Source organism: Nothoprocta perdicaria, unplaced genomic scaffold (genome assembly GCF_003342845.1).
Source record: "Nothoprocta perdicaria isolate Ctin4 unplaced genomic scaffold, notPer1 scaffold_149, whole genome shotgun sequence".
Classification (NCBI taxonomy): Eukaryota; Metazoa; Chordata; class Aves; order Tinamiformes; family Tinamidae; genus Nothoprocta; species Nothoprocta perdicaria.
Window position 1 is genome coordinate 774,921 of NW_020454638.1, and position 13,562 is coordinate 788,482.

The window sequence follows — 13,562 nt, forward strand, 5'->3', positions numbered from 1 at the left end:
GTCTGGGCTGAGGACAGGTCCAGTTTGGTGCCCAAGGTGCAGGTGCTGGTCTGTTTTGGTGGTGGCAGGCCTGGATTTGTGTGTGTGGAGGGTCCACATCTCGTCTTCTTTCTCCTGTGGGATTGCTGCTTGCTTCCTCTTGCAGGCCCCGGGATGGCAAGGACTATTTAGCACACTATTACTGCTTCTTTTTTTTTATTTTGCACATTCATATTTATGTATTTATTTGCATTATATATATCATATGTAATATAATGTAAATATTTATACTATTTATATATTATATATTTATATGTAATAATATATACTGTAAATACTATATATTTACAGGTGCAACTGCCTAATTGTTGCTTAGGGCAGCTCTGCTGTGAAATTTGAACTTGAGTGTCCCCTGATGTGTCAACTGCACATCTAGTGGTTCATGGGAATGGGATTTTACATCAGTCATTGAGGTGGGTCATTCATTTTGACATTATCTCTTGTTGGACAATTCACTTAGTTGCTCTATTAGTAGCTGAACCCATTAGAGCAATGTGCTGATCCTCAAGAAAAAATATTTGAGGCTCATGAAAATATAGATCCACACTGAAAAATAAGATCTGCAGTGCTACCAAAATGATGATTTAGGATCTGTACTAAAATATGCAGCTGCTGAGCAGGTTCCTGTGGTCATAAAAATTTTCCATTGTGCAGATATTTTTCATGTCAGAATGAGAGACTGCTGAGGGATGTCACCAGAATAAAACTTTCCTGTCAAACTGTGACCTTTATCTCAGCTCACCCTATGTGAGAAAAGAAATTTAAAAAAAAATGCTTCCTGTGAAGTGGGATTTAGAAAATCCTTGCTACAAGATGGGCTGTGCTCCCGASCTGGCAGCACTGTTACCCTCTGTGATCCGGGCAAGCCCGGGGTGTTTCTGCTGCAGCCAAATCTCCCAACGCCAAGGGAAAAGCAAAGGTGGCTTCCTGAGCATGCTGCTCACCTTTGGAGAAATGAGTTCTAGTGTTAGAAACACATCCATTTGGGTCGCTCCAGCTGCTTTGGATCGATGCCCTGTACCTGCCTAAGCCGGTGAGGTTTTTATCTTGAGGCGCTGGGTCATGTCTCTTAAGAAGATTGAGAGGAATTAAGTCTCCTGGCTCAGCTCAGATCACTTAGAATCAACTGACAAATTTTAGTACGTTCTGTGTGGCAGTCACTGGAAAGAGCTGAGGTCTGCTGAGGATGGACTGGACCCATAAAAATGTTCTTCCTACTTAAGGCAATTTATATCTTAACTGCAGCCCCCAGCTTAAYGGTGGCAGATTTATACATAGGACCATTCAGCTCTGTCTTGCTTTATACTCAAGTAGCTTCACTGAATTGCTACTGGGCATCTGAATGAGGGGAAAAAATGTAGAAATAACAACAGAAAATCCAGCAACATCAAACAAAGCCCTGGCACATTGCTCCTCATGTTGCCTTAATTAACTAAGGCATATAAAAGTATTTAAAGCAGGTAGAGCTTATGAGAGGAAGAATGGTGCATTTTTTTCTCCTCTATGAGGGCTAGGAGTGTGACAATTTAGAGCAGAAAAAAACATTTCATATTGAAATCTGAAGATAAAGTAATATATTTTGAGGGTAAGAGGTAGCCTCAAAGAACATGGATAGGCAGGAAAAAGCAGAGGGGAAGCAGACTGCAGTATAAAAAGGACTTTTTATAGGAAGAGAAAAGCCAAATATCTAAGGACATTTTTTTCTTAAAATTGAAATTTGTGAGCACTGTATACCTATATAATAAACAAGTATGTTAAGACTATTTCTTGCAGAGCAGGGCAGAGGCTCCAGCTCTTCTTTCAGCAACAGGACTCAGGATTCAGCCCAGGGATTTAGTCATGAGTGTGACATAGGTGCCCTGGCATTGCTGGCATCCCGACACCTTGGCGGGACATGCATTTGAGGAGGGTGACACTGGACACTGAGAGTCTGCTGGATGTTTTGAGCACTAAATGTAGGGCTGCTTAAGCCATGGGTTTTGCAGTTTTGTGTGCACCATGAGATGCCAAGCGGCACATCCCCACCTGGAAATGTCCCTAGGGAAGGGATTTGTCTCTGCGCCCATCTCCRACTCTCTTTGGGCTGTAGTTGTGTGGGGAATTTCACAGCAATCTTACCCTGCTTTTYTCTAGATGTGATGGAGCAACTGGAAGGTGATTTTTGCCTTTTTAAAACAAGATTGCTTATGAAATTTTAAATACTTCACGTTGTGGAAAATTTTTTCTCTGTTTACTTAGCSTGATTGCCCCAAGCCCTGCAGAAAGATGTGCTCTCACCACAATGTCATTAAATAACCTTTTCTCTCGRTGGGTTCATGCTCTCCATCTCTCCTCCATGAGGGTACCTATTTGCCTCTGGTATTAAGAGGAACCGTGTTGCTTTKTAGAGGACAGAGGGTGATGATCCCTCCCTAGGGCTGATCCCCTGCCCTAGGCAAACACAAGGAGGCAAAAATATTAATGAAGAACACTCATAAACATATGGAAAGTCAATGAAAGTTTTGGTGAGAACTCATCCTCTCATACATTTGGCTCTTTCTCATAATTCCGCTCCACCTCAGAAGAGAAGTGGCTGATGTGGCTTGCAGGAAAGTCCAGCGAGGGAGCAGTATGGAGCTGGGATTTGGGAATGCGGCACACAAAGGCTCAGGTGAGTGGCGAATTTGCAGTTATCTCCAAACCACAGGGCACTGTTTCCAACACCCACTGTGTTGCATGGACTCACCAGTTAGGCGGATTATGGAGTCCGAGTCCACCCACTGTCAATCTTCCTCCTGCTGAATATAACCCACAGAAAAAGGGGGGAAAAAAAAAAACAGGAAAATTCTGACTCCCAGCTCAGAAAGCTGTTTGACCTTCCGAGAGGAAAGTGGGTCTGTATATTGTCATGGAACATCACTATTTGGGAGAAATAGGGATAGCACAAAACTCACTCATGTTTGATTAGACTTAGCTGCATCTGGAAAAGTGACTTCGTTAATGAGAAGTGGAAGATATGGGTCTGCTTAGATATTTATTTATTTTTACCGGCTAAAAGCTACGGCTGACTGAAATGCGAATACCAATCTGCTTTCCCTRGGCAATTTTTAATTCTTCATGAAAGTAAATTGGAGTATAAATCACATTTAGAATTCATATCCATAATTCCATAAATCAATTTCTAGCTGAAATTTGGACATTTACATACAAAAAAGGAGCTTTCCTCTCTTCACAAGGTTTCTGTGTACTAAATCCTCTGCAAAAGTAGAGAATGAACCTCAGAATGTTATTTTGGGTGCCTGTGTTTCCATTTGTGGGAGGAGGAATCCTCTGATTCTGGGAAGTAATAGAAACCTGTAAGAAATTTTAAAGCAAATTATACATTTACAGAGGAGCTCTCCTGTACTTTTACTAAACAAGACTCCATCAGGAAACCCAACCGAGCCTGTAAAGCCTATTTTAAGTAAAAATCAAAGTGTTTAAGTACATTATCGGTTGTCAGCCCTGATTTCCACATACTCCTTTCTCACTGAGGGAATGAGAAGGAAAAGGGAGATATGACCAAGAAATTATGAGCAACTTTGAGGGGCAGCTAATCCTGGTCACATTTGTTCATTAATGTCATCATTTAGGTTTATTAGGGCATTGGGGATCCAGAGAAGTACGCAGGCATATGTCTGTGAGGGCCTTTAAAAGTATATATCTGCCTGACTTGGTTAATAACAAATAATTATCCCAGACAGCTAGTAGCTTTTAGGTTTCTTAAAGCCCACATGTAGTTTTTGAAAAAGAGACTTATAGTCTTAAGTATTTTGAAAATTTTACCTAGTAGGTCTCCCTTGCCTGAAAACATCAGACAGATCCAGAAAAAAACGTCCAAATGGGTATTAAGATGACTATAATGTCATTTTTAATTTACTTAACTACAAAGGCCCCAGCGAGGCGGCGTAATTTGCTACTTTGTAAGTCTCATATTAAAAATCCTTGGCTTTGATTTGATTTAACCTCATTCTGACATAGGTCTGTAAAGCAAATGAATATCTTATAATAAAAAAGAGCAGATACGGTGTTTTAGAAGAGAAAAACATATCTGTAATGGGTAATTCTGAGCGCACAGTGTGAAGCTCCCTCAAGGCAATTTGCAGGGGCTGAAGTCAGGCCCTGTTGCGCTCCCTCCAGCTGAGCAGAGAAGGAAGCCGGTGCGATAACTGGGCAGTGCTGGCCCGGCCCGGTCGCACTGGCCGTGCAGGACACCCACTCCGGGTGAGCCCGGGGCCCGTATGACACCAGACCATGCGTGTCAGTGGCCACCTGGCCACCGTGTGTTACTGTCCTCTGCCCAGAGCTGCAGGACCTGGGACAAGGACGGGGCAGTGCCGCTCGCAGCCCCAATTCCCGAGTGTTGGGCTGGGGATGGTCCAGAGTGCAGGGGAGCTGCCRCGGCAGGGGATGCCGGATCCATGCACAAGCTGAGGGTTGTGGTGGAGGCACCAGGGAGCACGATTTGGCTCGGGGAAGGAGAGGGAGAAGTGGAGGAGCCAGTAAAAGGGCCCTCCAAAGAGCACGCCCTCAAAAGGGTTTGTTCTGCAAAACCAGGGGTATCACTGGYGTCAGCCAAAACGACCGCAGCAAATGCAGAGCTTGCTCTTCCTCACTGCCCCTCAGCAAAAGAGCTTGCAGTGATCACAATTTATTTAGGTTGTTTTTTTCTTGAACACCAAGTATTTGCACAACTGGATTTCCTGTTGTCAAGTGGAGGGGGAAAAAAATCCTTGGGCAAAATGGGTAATTATTCCCCATGCCTCGGGTCTATCGAGAGGATCTCTTTTTGTTTTAAATGCTACAGAAATAAGACCAAGTCTTATAGAAGTTATCCAGTCACTGGAGCATTTAACATTTAAGAGTCTGTGTTGCTTGAAAATCTATAATTCTTTTTTGGGAGCTTTGCTAGACAGAAAAATCAAATCCATAGACAAATCCATACCTTTATAGTCAAACTAAAAGGATGAACTGGAAGGGGAAAAAGAAAGAGAAAATAAGGACAAAACAAGTTTTTTTTTTTTTTTTTTCCTGGAAATATATGTTTTTAGAATAGGAATATTTAAAAAAATTAACTTCCAAGTAATAAGTCCTGGTAGATTTATACAGAAACATCTTTGGTTGAATAACACTCCTTAGTCTAAGGGGATGTCTCCAAATTTAACACCAGCAAGGAGTAAGGGGAGGAGGAGGGAATAAGAGGAAAAAGAGTCTGGCTTTGTTTCATATTCAGGGCATGTCCCAGCTGCCTTATTATCACTTTGGAAAGTCTGGGCCCATCAGTGCTTTCATTACACAACAATTTCCTCCCCCAAGAATTTATAATTCTGCCATTTTAATTTGTTTGGGGTACACTTGGCAGCCTGACTCCATATCAGAGAGAAAATTTGTTTTATTAAAGAAAAGTCTATAAGCAGTTAATCTGGCAACTTTATTCTAGACCTTGAGAGGTCAATGCATAATTTAGAAGTTTTCAGATTCCATCCTGATTGCTTCTCGCCCAAAGACAACCTCTCTTACATGAACTTGCTTATCTGAGTGCTGATGTTCTCCTTTAATCATCAGAACTGCTACCAGAGCCCTGGACACTTGGTGTCAGCCCTTGCTAGATCCTGTTTCCTACAAGAAGGTGGAGCAGTCACAGCCCCATGCATTAGGCYGAGGCCAAAGCTGGTGCAATCCTATGAAGGGTTTGAGTTGGGGGGGACCACAGTGCAGTAGCTCTAGCCATGACACTGAGCTGATTACAGGGAAAGAGGCAGGGAAATGAAGGCAACTGGGGAATAGAAATCAACCTGCGGCTGGGTTTTGAATACAAGTACAGCCATGTGAAATTGCAGCCTCATTGACTGCTTTATAGAAACCAACTCCTTGGTTGGGAGTTGGCTTGGGGGCTACCAAAATTATTGGGAAGATCCCCACTGTTCTCAGGTCTGTGCAATGGCAGTGCCTTATCAAACATACACAGGAATAAGTATTTCTAGGAGAAGGGGGGCAAACAGCAGCTGCAGCCTTCCAGGCCTTTGCTATGCAAAACCCCTCCTGATTTACAGCCTTCTCCACCCRAAATTATTGTAGAGATGAATCCTGTAGCTTTGGAATAAGAAGTAAGGCCCAGTGTTATGGTTCACAGCTATGGCCCCTCTCCATGAATAAATGCTTTATTTTTGTTGCATTTGTTTTGCTGGTCTTTAAGGAGCGCGACAATTAGGTGGTCAGGGAAAGCAGAGGCATAAAGGAAATCGAGCTCTTTCACAGTGAGTTCACAGAGGCTCCTCTGTCCTGTGCCGCTCTGGAGAAAGACTCTGTTGATGGCTCCTGTTAGGGGTGGAGGGAATGAAGCTTTGAAACGCTGTTATTTCATCTTTATAAGAGACATAATGAAGTCACTTCAGATGTCAGTTTTCAATGGGACACACGAGATCTTCTGGTAAAGTGATGCCCATTCAAACTGAAAAAATAGAAATGAGCTACAAAACCTCTCCACTGTATTTCAAGAGCATAATGCTATTATAGAAATCAGCYTTGAAAAGACTGATTTATTTTTTTCTTAAATGAAAGAATTTGCCAGATTTTATGGCATGTGCCACATTTCCTTGAGAACCCCCTGAAACTTACTTCATTTTTCTTTACCTTTAACCCAAAAGATGTGAAGCCATCTTTTAAKTAAGGATGAGTTACTTCTGATACATTTTAGCAGCTAAAATTTTACCAAATGATTTAGATATATATTCTTCTCCATCTAATCCCTACTTATCCTAGTAAGTAATGAGGAAGTTAAGTCTTCCTCATTATCAGTGCTACAAATTAAAAGATCTCGAGTTAGATGTTAAGAAAGTAACTCACTTGAAACATTTTTCCAAAAACTTTACACATCAAATTTCTTTTATTTGGTGTTTAGGTGGTCCTGGTTCATTTTGCAGTTCTCCACTGCCCACAATAATAGCTAGAAAATTGCCTTAAGAAAACAATGCAAAACCCAACTTTTCTCACAGAGCCTCCCAATGCCCTCGTATCCTCAGATGCGCAGCTGTGAGGTGAAATTGCAGGGCTCCCTTTAACACACCTAATTTTAAGCTTCTACAATTGAGCTGTGCCTCTAAACTGGTTCTCTAGTATCCTATTGCAATCAATGGAGAGAAGAAGGCAAGATTAATCTCACTCGTCTAACAAATCTACTTTAGAATGAGATGAACTGTGTCTTACAGGTGATATTTCTCTGTATCAGCTACGAAATAAGTCTAAATACACCTTTCAGAGGCAGATGCCTCATTTAAGTGAGACAAATCCCACTACAATATGTACAGGAGAATATGAGAGTGGGCAACACTGTCTTTCTCAGGCTCCCATGTTTCCATATTCCCTTGTGTGCCCATGCTATTTTTTTTTCTAATTTGCACTGGTTTCCTGAGCATGATTTACAGCTCTTCAATATCATTGCAGGTTAATATCATTGAACCTGCARTGAAGTCATGTGCACACTTAAGAAGATGGTCTCTAAACATATGTTTTATGTGGATACATAAAACTAAGTGTATGTCTGAATCAGATATATAGTATGTAAATGTACCAGCATAAAAATGCATATATCATATGTATATGGTAGATATGCTTGTCTGTTCAGCTCTGTGAAAGTCTGTAGAAAGAGGCTTCTTCAGCAGGCTGGAGGTTCTCCAAAACTTTAATAAATGCCCTTGGCCATTGAACTCTTTTAAAACTTTATTCCAAAATGGCTTTAAGACAATACTCTGAATGACTAACCCCATCTCCTATTTTGAAGGCTTTGGAGTGAAAACACTGCTTCCAGGACAGAAACAAAAGCATCAACATTTTTGTCAGTACACTGCTCTGATGACCGGCCTAGATTTTTTTTTTTAACTGTTTTGATAATATTATAACGATTGTCATGGCATTATGACAAGCTATTTCACATAATTTCACATGTCAGTGCTCTACCACAGGTTCTGCAGGAACCCAGCAAAACCCACTATCAAGGTGGCAAAGCAGCCAGGTGAAAATGGCAGTCGGGGTTTCACGGAGAGCTTGGAGATCCACGAGGAGAAGTCACCTCACYGTGCTGCAGCTCAGCCGGCCACGCAGCTCCACGGCACCGGCCTGCAGCTTGTTGGGAAGGGAGAAAAGAGACAGGAGGAAGAGGATACACTGGGCATCGGTTATTACAGGAGTTCCTGGCAAGCAGGTTAGTCAAGAATTTAGCCCATCTCAGGCTGCTAATGCTTTGAAGAAAACAACGATAATAAATAAAAATTACATATAATAATTAAGGAGCCCGACTGCAAAGTGCTGAATACAAAATTATAAGTGGCTGATTTCTCACCTCGCAGGGCTGGGGGAGACATGTGCAACAAAACAAAGCAAAACTCTCAAAAAATAGAAAAGAAAAACAAACAAGCTAATGACTGACCTCATAATCCAAGGAGAGATGTTCCCATCCTTTGCTTGTTGTGTCCTGACAGACTGCAACTGGTCATAGACACCGAGGCCTATCAGTCCTACACACAGTTTCTGGTACTTTCTGGCAAACAGAGGGACTAGACTATGCACAAATCCCAGTTTGGATACAAAATAATGCCATATAAGTCTCTATTATTTCCTGGAGGCTGACAAAAGGAGTCGATGCTAATAACCGTCAGCGCGTGCACATAAACAGTTTTACTTTTTTTTAATTTTATTTATTTATTTTTTTTTTTATAGAAAGAGCGTTATTCATGAGGTCCTCTACTGACGATCACAAGTGAGTTGGAGAAGCGCAGGGTTTTATGTGAAGGAAATGGTCCTTGGAGGCTTTGGTGCTGTGCGGGTCAGTGCTACCTCGCTTTCTGCAGCTCCTGCCTCAGCCACGACGGCAGCGGCTGGCCCAGTCTGTGCAGCAGCTTGGACAGTTCCACGTTGTGGTCTCGGTAGTAGCTTGACAGAAAAGCTCGAGACTGAGAGCAGTGAGAAAATAAAGCACAGTCAAGGAATTAAAGCCACTTCATGCTAGGTTTTRGCACCTGCTTGTATCAGAATGCTACAAGAAACCAGTTGGCCCCCTCTTAATGCTTAGGTGCTGGGCTCTGCTCCTACAGAGAGGCTGTTTTAAAGAGTGATTCATATAAAATTATTCAAAGCTCATTAAGAGCTTCTAGTTTTAAAAATAAAWATCAAGCTAACAAAAATAAAAACAAATGTGTTTACTTCAGTAGTCAAAAGCAGTATTCAACATACCCATACTCAACAAATTTAATGTAAGTCTCTGGAAAACATTTACCTCTTGATCCATTGGCGGGTATTTTCGACCTTTGCTTTTTCCCAGGCACTTTGTTTTCCCTCCTTCCAGTAACTGGCACCAAAACCCTTTCTGAGGGTCAAATCTGTAAAGGATTATAGTTTAAGAAACTCTAACTATGGAAGAATCTCCAAGCTACAAAAACATCAGCATTAGACACCATTTTTTGCTGCACACCRGTCTTCATATAACTGAGATACTGAGAACTAAGCAGGAGATGGTGCTCCTCTCCTCTGACATCTTGGAGGATTTCATATTTTCCAGAAATTTGCCTCAGAAAGGATCACACTTTTCACGTCGTCTCTACCTGTAACAGCTACTGGATTACTGTGCTTCTCCAGGACACAGGACCTAGGAGTCCTGTTTCAACACCAAGTTTCAAGCATTCGTCTATTTGATGCTGGTCAAGGCCCCGAACCTCAGTCTCTAGGATCCTACATGACTCTCTTGCAGACTTTCATTTTGTTGCCTGCTTTTGATCAAAGATTTAATTCCCGTCAGACTGCAGTGTGCATCCCTGCAGAATGGTTAAGTTTTGACTTGAAACGATTAATTTTTTTTTTTTTTTGAAAATTACTAAGCATCTATTTTTGTGGACTTACATGTGCTATGTTCTCCAGAATATAAGCTGTGCTTAGGAAAAGCTCTCCATGTAGCCAAGAGAGGACAATATTGTTGCAGGTCAGTACCGTTAATTGCAGGGAGGTTTGAAAGAAAAAGCTTTTGTCTTTGCTGGCTTCAACTGGTGTAGATTCAGGCCTTCCCTGTACAGCTATAGAGAGGTGTGTTATTGTGCTGTGACTATGAAACTGTGAGGAATATAATACTGTGAAATAAGCAGTACTGAGGTCCTCTGAAAGACCTTCTGGGTGTTTGTTGATAAGCTAACTGCACTCGAGAAGGTGGTTGCTCCATATCATYAGCTCGAAATCTCATTTTCATGCCCAAGATGGCATTCTAGCATGAACAGAGTCTAAGCGATTTTAGCAGAAATATAAAATTTTATTTTGATGTCTAAAATTCAAAGACATAGGAATTTTAGACTGAGGCATTAAAACCCAAACTCACGAAGGAACGAACAATGTGAAATGTTAAATTTTGAATTTATTGCTATGGGACTGGCAGCATGCATAAAACATTGAAAAGGTTTGCATTTTTTGCCATGCAACAGATGTTTGAAAAGGATGAAGTATAATTGGCGGGAACATGGAGTTAATTAGTTGCAGGCTGCTTTTTGCCCTGGGTCCATTTGCCCATAGGACACCATTGCACCGGCACTTTGCTGCTGTACATATGCCAACTAATTTCTGGGAAAGGGTGAACCTTCTTCACGTTTCCTTGCTCACCCTATTACTGAAGCCCTAATCCTTCTCTCCTAAATTGTCCCAGTAGATGTATCAATTACAAATAAATAAATTATTATTAAACAGATATATTAATGGTAGATTCATTTCTACTTTGGCCTTTTCAATCTGCTTATTGCATAGTGAAGTATTTCAGATGGCTTGCACTAATTTCCCAGGAGAAGGAGGAAAAGGGAAAACTGAGAAACTATTCCCCAAACAATATTTCTGCCTCAGAATGAGTATATTGAACATTATTAAGCGGATGTGCAAATTCAGATGGGGGAGAAGTAGGTAAGATGACTCAGGCTGAGTTCAACTGATRGTGTTCAGTATTAATTACAGTATGACTTCTGAAAATATCATCAATGGAAATCCTTAATATATTTTAAAATATTTTCATAATAATAATTTAAATAATGATTTGAAAGTACTGTTTGCCTTATGGTTAAAGGCTTCTTAAAGAAACTGTTACTCCAGTCCTGGCTGTGTTCCCTTCCCCCTGGCCAATGCAAGTGTCTTTCTGGGCCTTCCTTGCTTGGAGTGCACCTGCTCACACGGTAGGTGAATACTGTTGCCTGGAAGCACGGATGGGGAACTGAGCTTGAGGAAAATAGGGGAGAATTCTATGAGAATTCCCTTCTAYGAGAAGAGGGAGAAACATCTATGGAAACATTACAGGCAAGGAATACATCCACGAGGGTGCAAAGCATGTTCCTGAGACCCATTTGGATCCAAATGCAGATGGTGGCCCTCTTCCAAGACCATCCTCTCTGCTGCCAGGAAAGCAGGGAAGACCCTCCTGCCTGGTCCGTGGCAAGGATTAGCTCCCTGGGACTCAACTCCTGTCTCTAACAACCCAGCTTTCAGCTGTACTCCTTCACACACACATTAAAAAAAAAAAGTTTTACCCTGCATTTAGCAGTCTCTCAAGACAGGTTTGGCTGCTGCTTTGGCTCTGAGCTGGAGCTGATATTCTCTTGGCTGCAGGGGGCCCCAGGGATCTCCCTGGAAAAGACTAAAGCAGCAGCGCCAGGAGGATGATTTCCCTATTCCCTGGTGAAACATAGCAGCGCTCCAGGAGAAAGCGTCTACTTCAGCACACTTGTCTAGCCCTGCTGCTGCTGCCTTTCCCTTTCCCTCCTGTTGCTCATTTGTGAGGAAAYGCAAGGAGCCAGCGAGAGCCTCCATGCCGTGGGGAGCGGAGCCCGGCTGCGGCACCGCCTCCCGTCTGCCCAAGCTGGCTCCGCTCTCCTCCCGGGGAAGGCAGTTTGGCAGGAGAGCTGGAGGCGGCAGTTCTTGGAGGGTTCCCCTTTGGAGGGTGCTGCAAGGCCCAGGATGGCGGGATCAGATCTGGCCCTGTTTGGAGGGTGCTGCAAGGCCCAGGATGGCGGGATCAGATCTGGCCCCGTTTGGAGGGTGCTGCAAGGCCCAGGATGGCAGGATCAGATCTGGCCCCGTTTGGAGGGTGCTGCAAGGCCCAGGATGGCGGGATCAGATCTGGCCCCATTTGGAGGGTGCTGCAAGGCCCAGGATGGCAGGATCAGATCTGGCCTGGCTCCCGCTGTGTGAAAGGCCAGCAGCTCCACGCTGCCAGGGCCTGGCTTTGCGCCCCAGTGCCCAGCTCTGCTGTGGGGACGAGCTCTGCCCTGGCTGCYGTGGGCTGTGGGTCACCCGAGCGAGGCAGGTGCTGAGACCTCCCTGCTGGCAGCGCCTGAGCTGGAGCAGGGCCACTCGGGATCGAAAGGAAAGCGCGGTGGTAAATYTAGTCCCGGCTGCTCCAGGTTGAGATGCTTAAAAAACGTGAGCCCTCCTCRGTCACACTTGGTGGCAAGGAGCGGTGAGGGGAGAAAGGGGACAAGTCCCTTCGGTGCATGAGCAGGCACCTCACAAATGTGACTAACACCCTCCCTTSTCCTAGAGCTTTTACCTGAGGAGCTTAATGTGGTTTTACAAACAGCACTACGTGCAAAAACCTTATTGCATTGACTCATTTCCCCTATTTTTTCCCCTGCTCTAAAAATACCTACAAGTCCTAGTTAGGACGAGTATAAGAAATGATGCAGTACTGCTCCTTTGCTTGGCTTCAGARGGTCCTGTGCTCTGGCCATCCTCTTCCTTGGGCCTGGGTTGAGTTTACTCTTCCTGAAGCTGTTCCTGGGATTGCTCAGAATGATAAACCTGTTGCTCTTGTGTGTTTGCAGGGCTGGCTCTTTAGGCTGCACTGTGATGACTTTAAAGATGTGTGGTATACACTTATCAGGAACTAATGATTGCATGGGGAAGCACCCTATGCAATCTTTTCTGTTTTGATGATTCTAACATGAAGCTGCTGCATCACTTAATGCATTTTCCTCTTCCCTCCTCAATCCATGCAGACCTGTATGTTCACACACCACATTTGCATTCTCTGTTTCTCCAAAAACTCACTGCTTGATTTTATAAAACTGTTTACAACCCATTTTTCCTGTCCAAATAAATCTGAAAGATTTTTCCTGCTGTGTGAGTCCACTGACTTTAATTTAGTTACACAAAGGAAGATACATGTATATATGTGTGTGTATTTTTAAAAGCATAGCAGAAGGTGCTGGAAATGTGCGATAGCAGTTGTTCAAACATCAGTAGTTTAGCTAAGTATTGAAACTCTTTCTGTATTTTGTCTACTTTAGAAACCAATGACTTAAAAAATTACATTCTGAAATCCAATTTTTTTCCCCTAAAGAAAGGTTTTGGCAAGTACCACTCCTAAGACTGGAGGAGCAGCAAATGTTCAAGTGATCCTCAGTTTATACCTTTTGCATAAGTGACTATGAGCCTCTCGGGCAAAAAGGGGCTGCCAGCCCAGGCTCCTGGGGCTATGCTTGGTTCCAGCA

The 13,562-nt window shown here is 43.0% G+C and overlaps 1 protein-coding gene across 3 annotated transcripts in view; it reads right to left on the reverse strand.

Annotated features, from left to right (window-relative positions):
* Nucleotides 1-7,253: 7,253 nt before the first annotated feature.
* LOC112943438 (bifunctional heparan sulfate N-deacetylase/N-sulfotransferase 4) overlaps nt 7,254-13,562 on the reverse strand; it is a 93,848-nt gene continuing 87,539 nt past the window's right edge. For 2 of the 3 annotated variants that reach the window (XM_026034591.1, XM_026034590.1), the window contains 2 exons: nt 9,329-9,431; nt 7,633-9,005 (listed from right to left, as the gene is read on the reverse strand). In XM_026034591.1, the coding sequence (XP_025890376.1) occupies nt 8,886-9,005; nt 9,329-9,431 (223 nt within the window). In that variant the 3' untranslated portion in view covers nt 7,633-8,885. Of the gene's footprint in view, nt 9,006-9,328; nt 9,432-13,562 lie in introns of all 3 variants that reach the window. The other variant, XR_003248571.1, reaches the window with a different exon arrangement.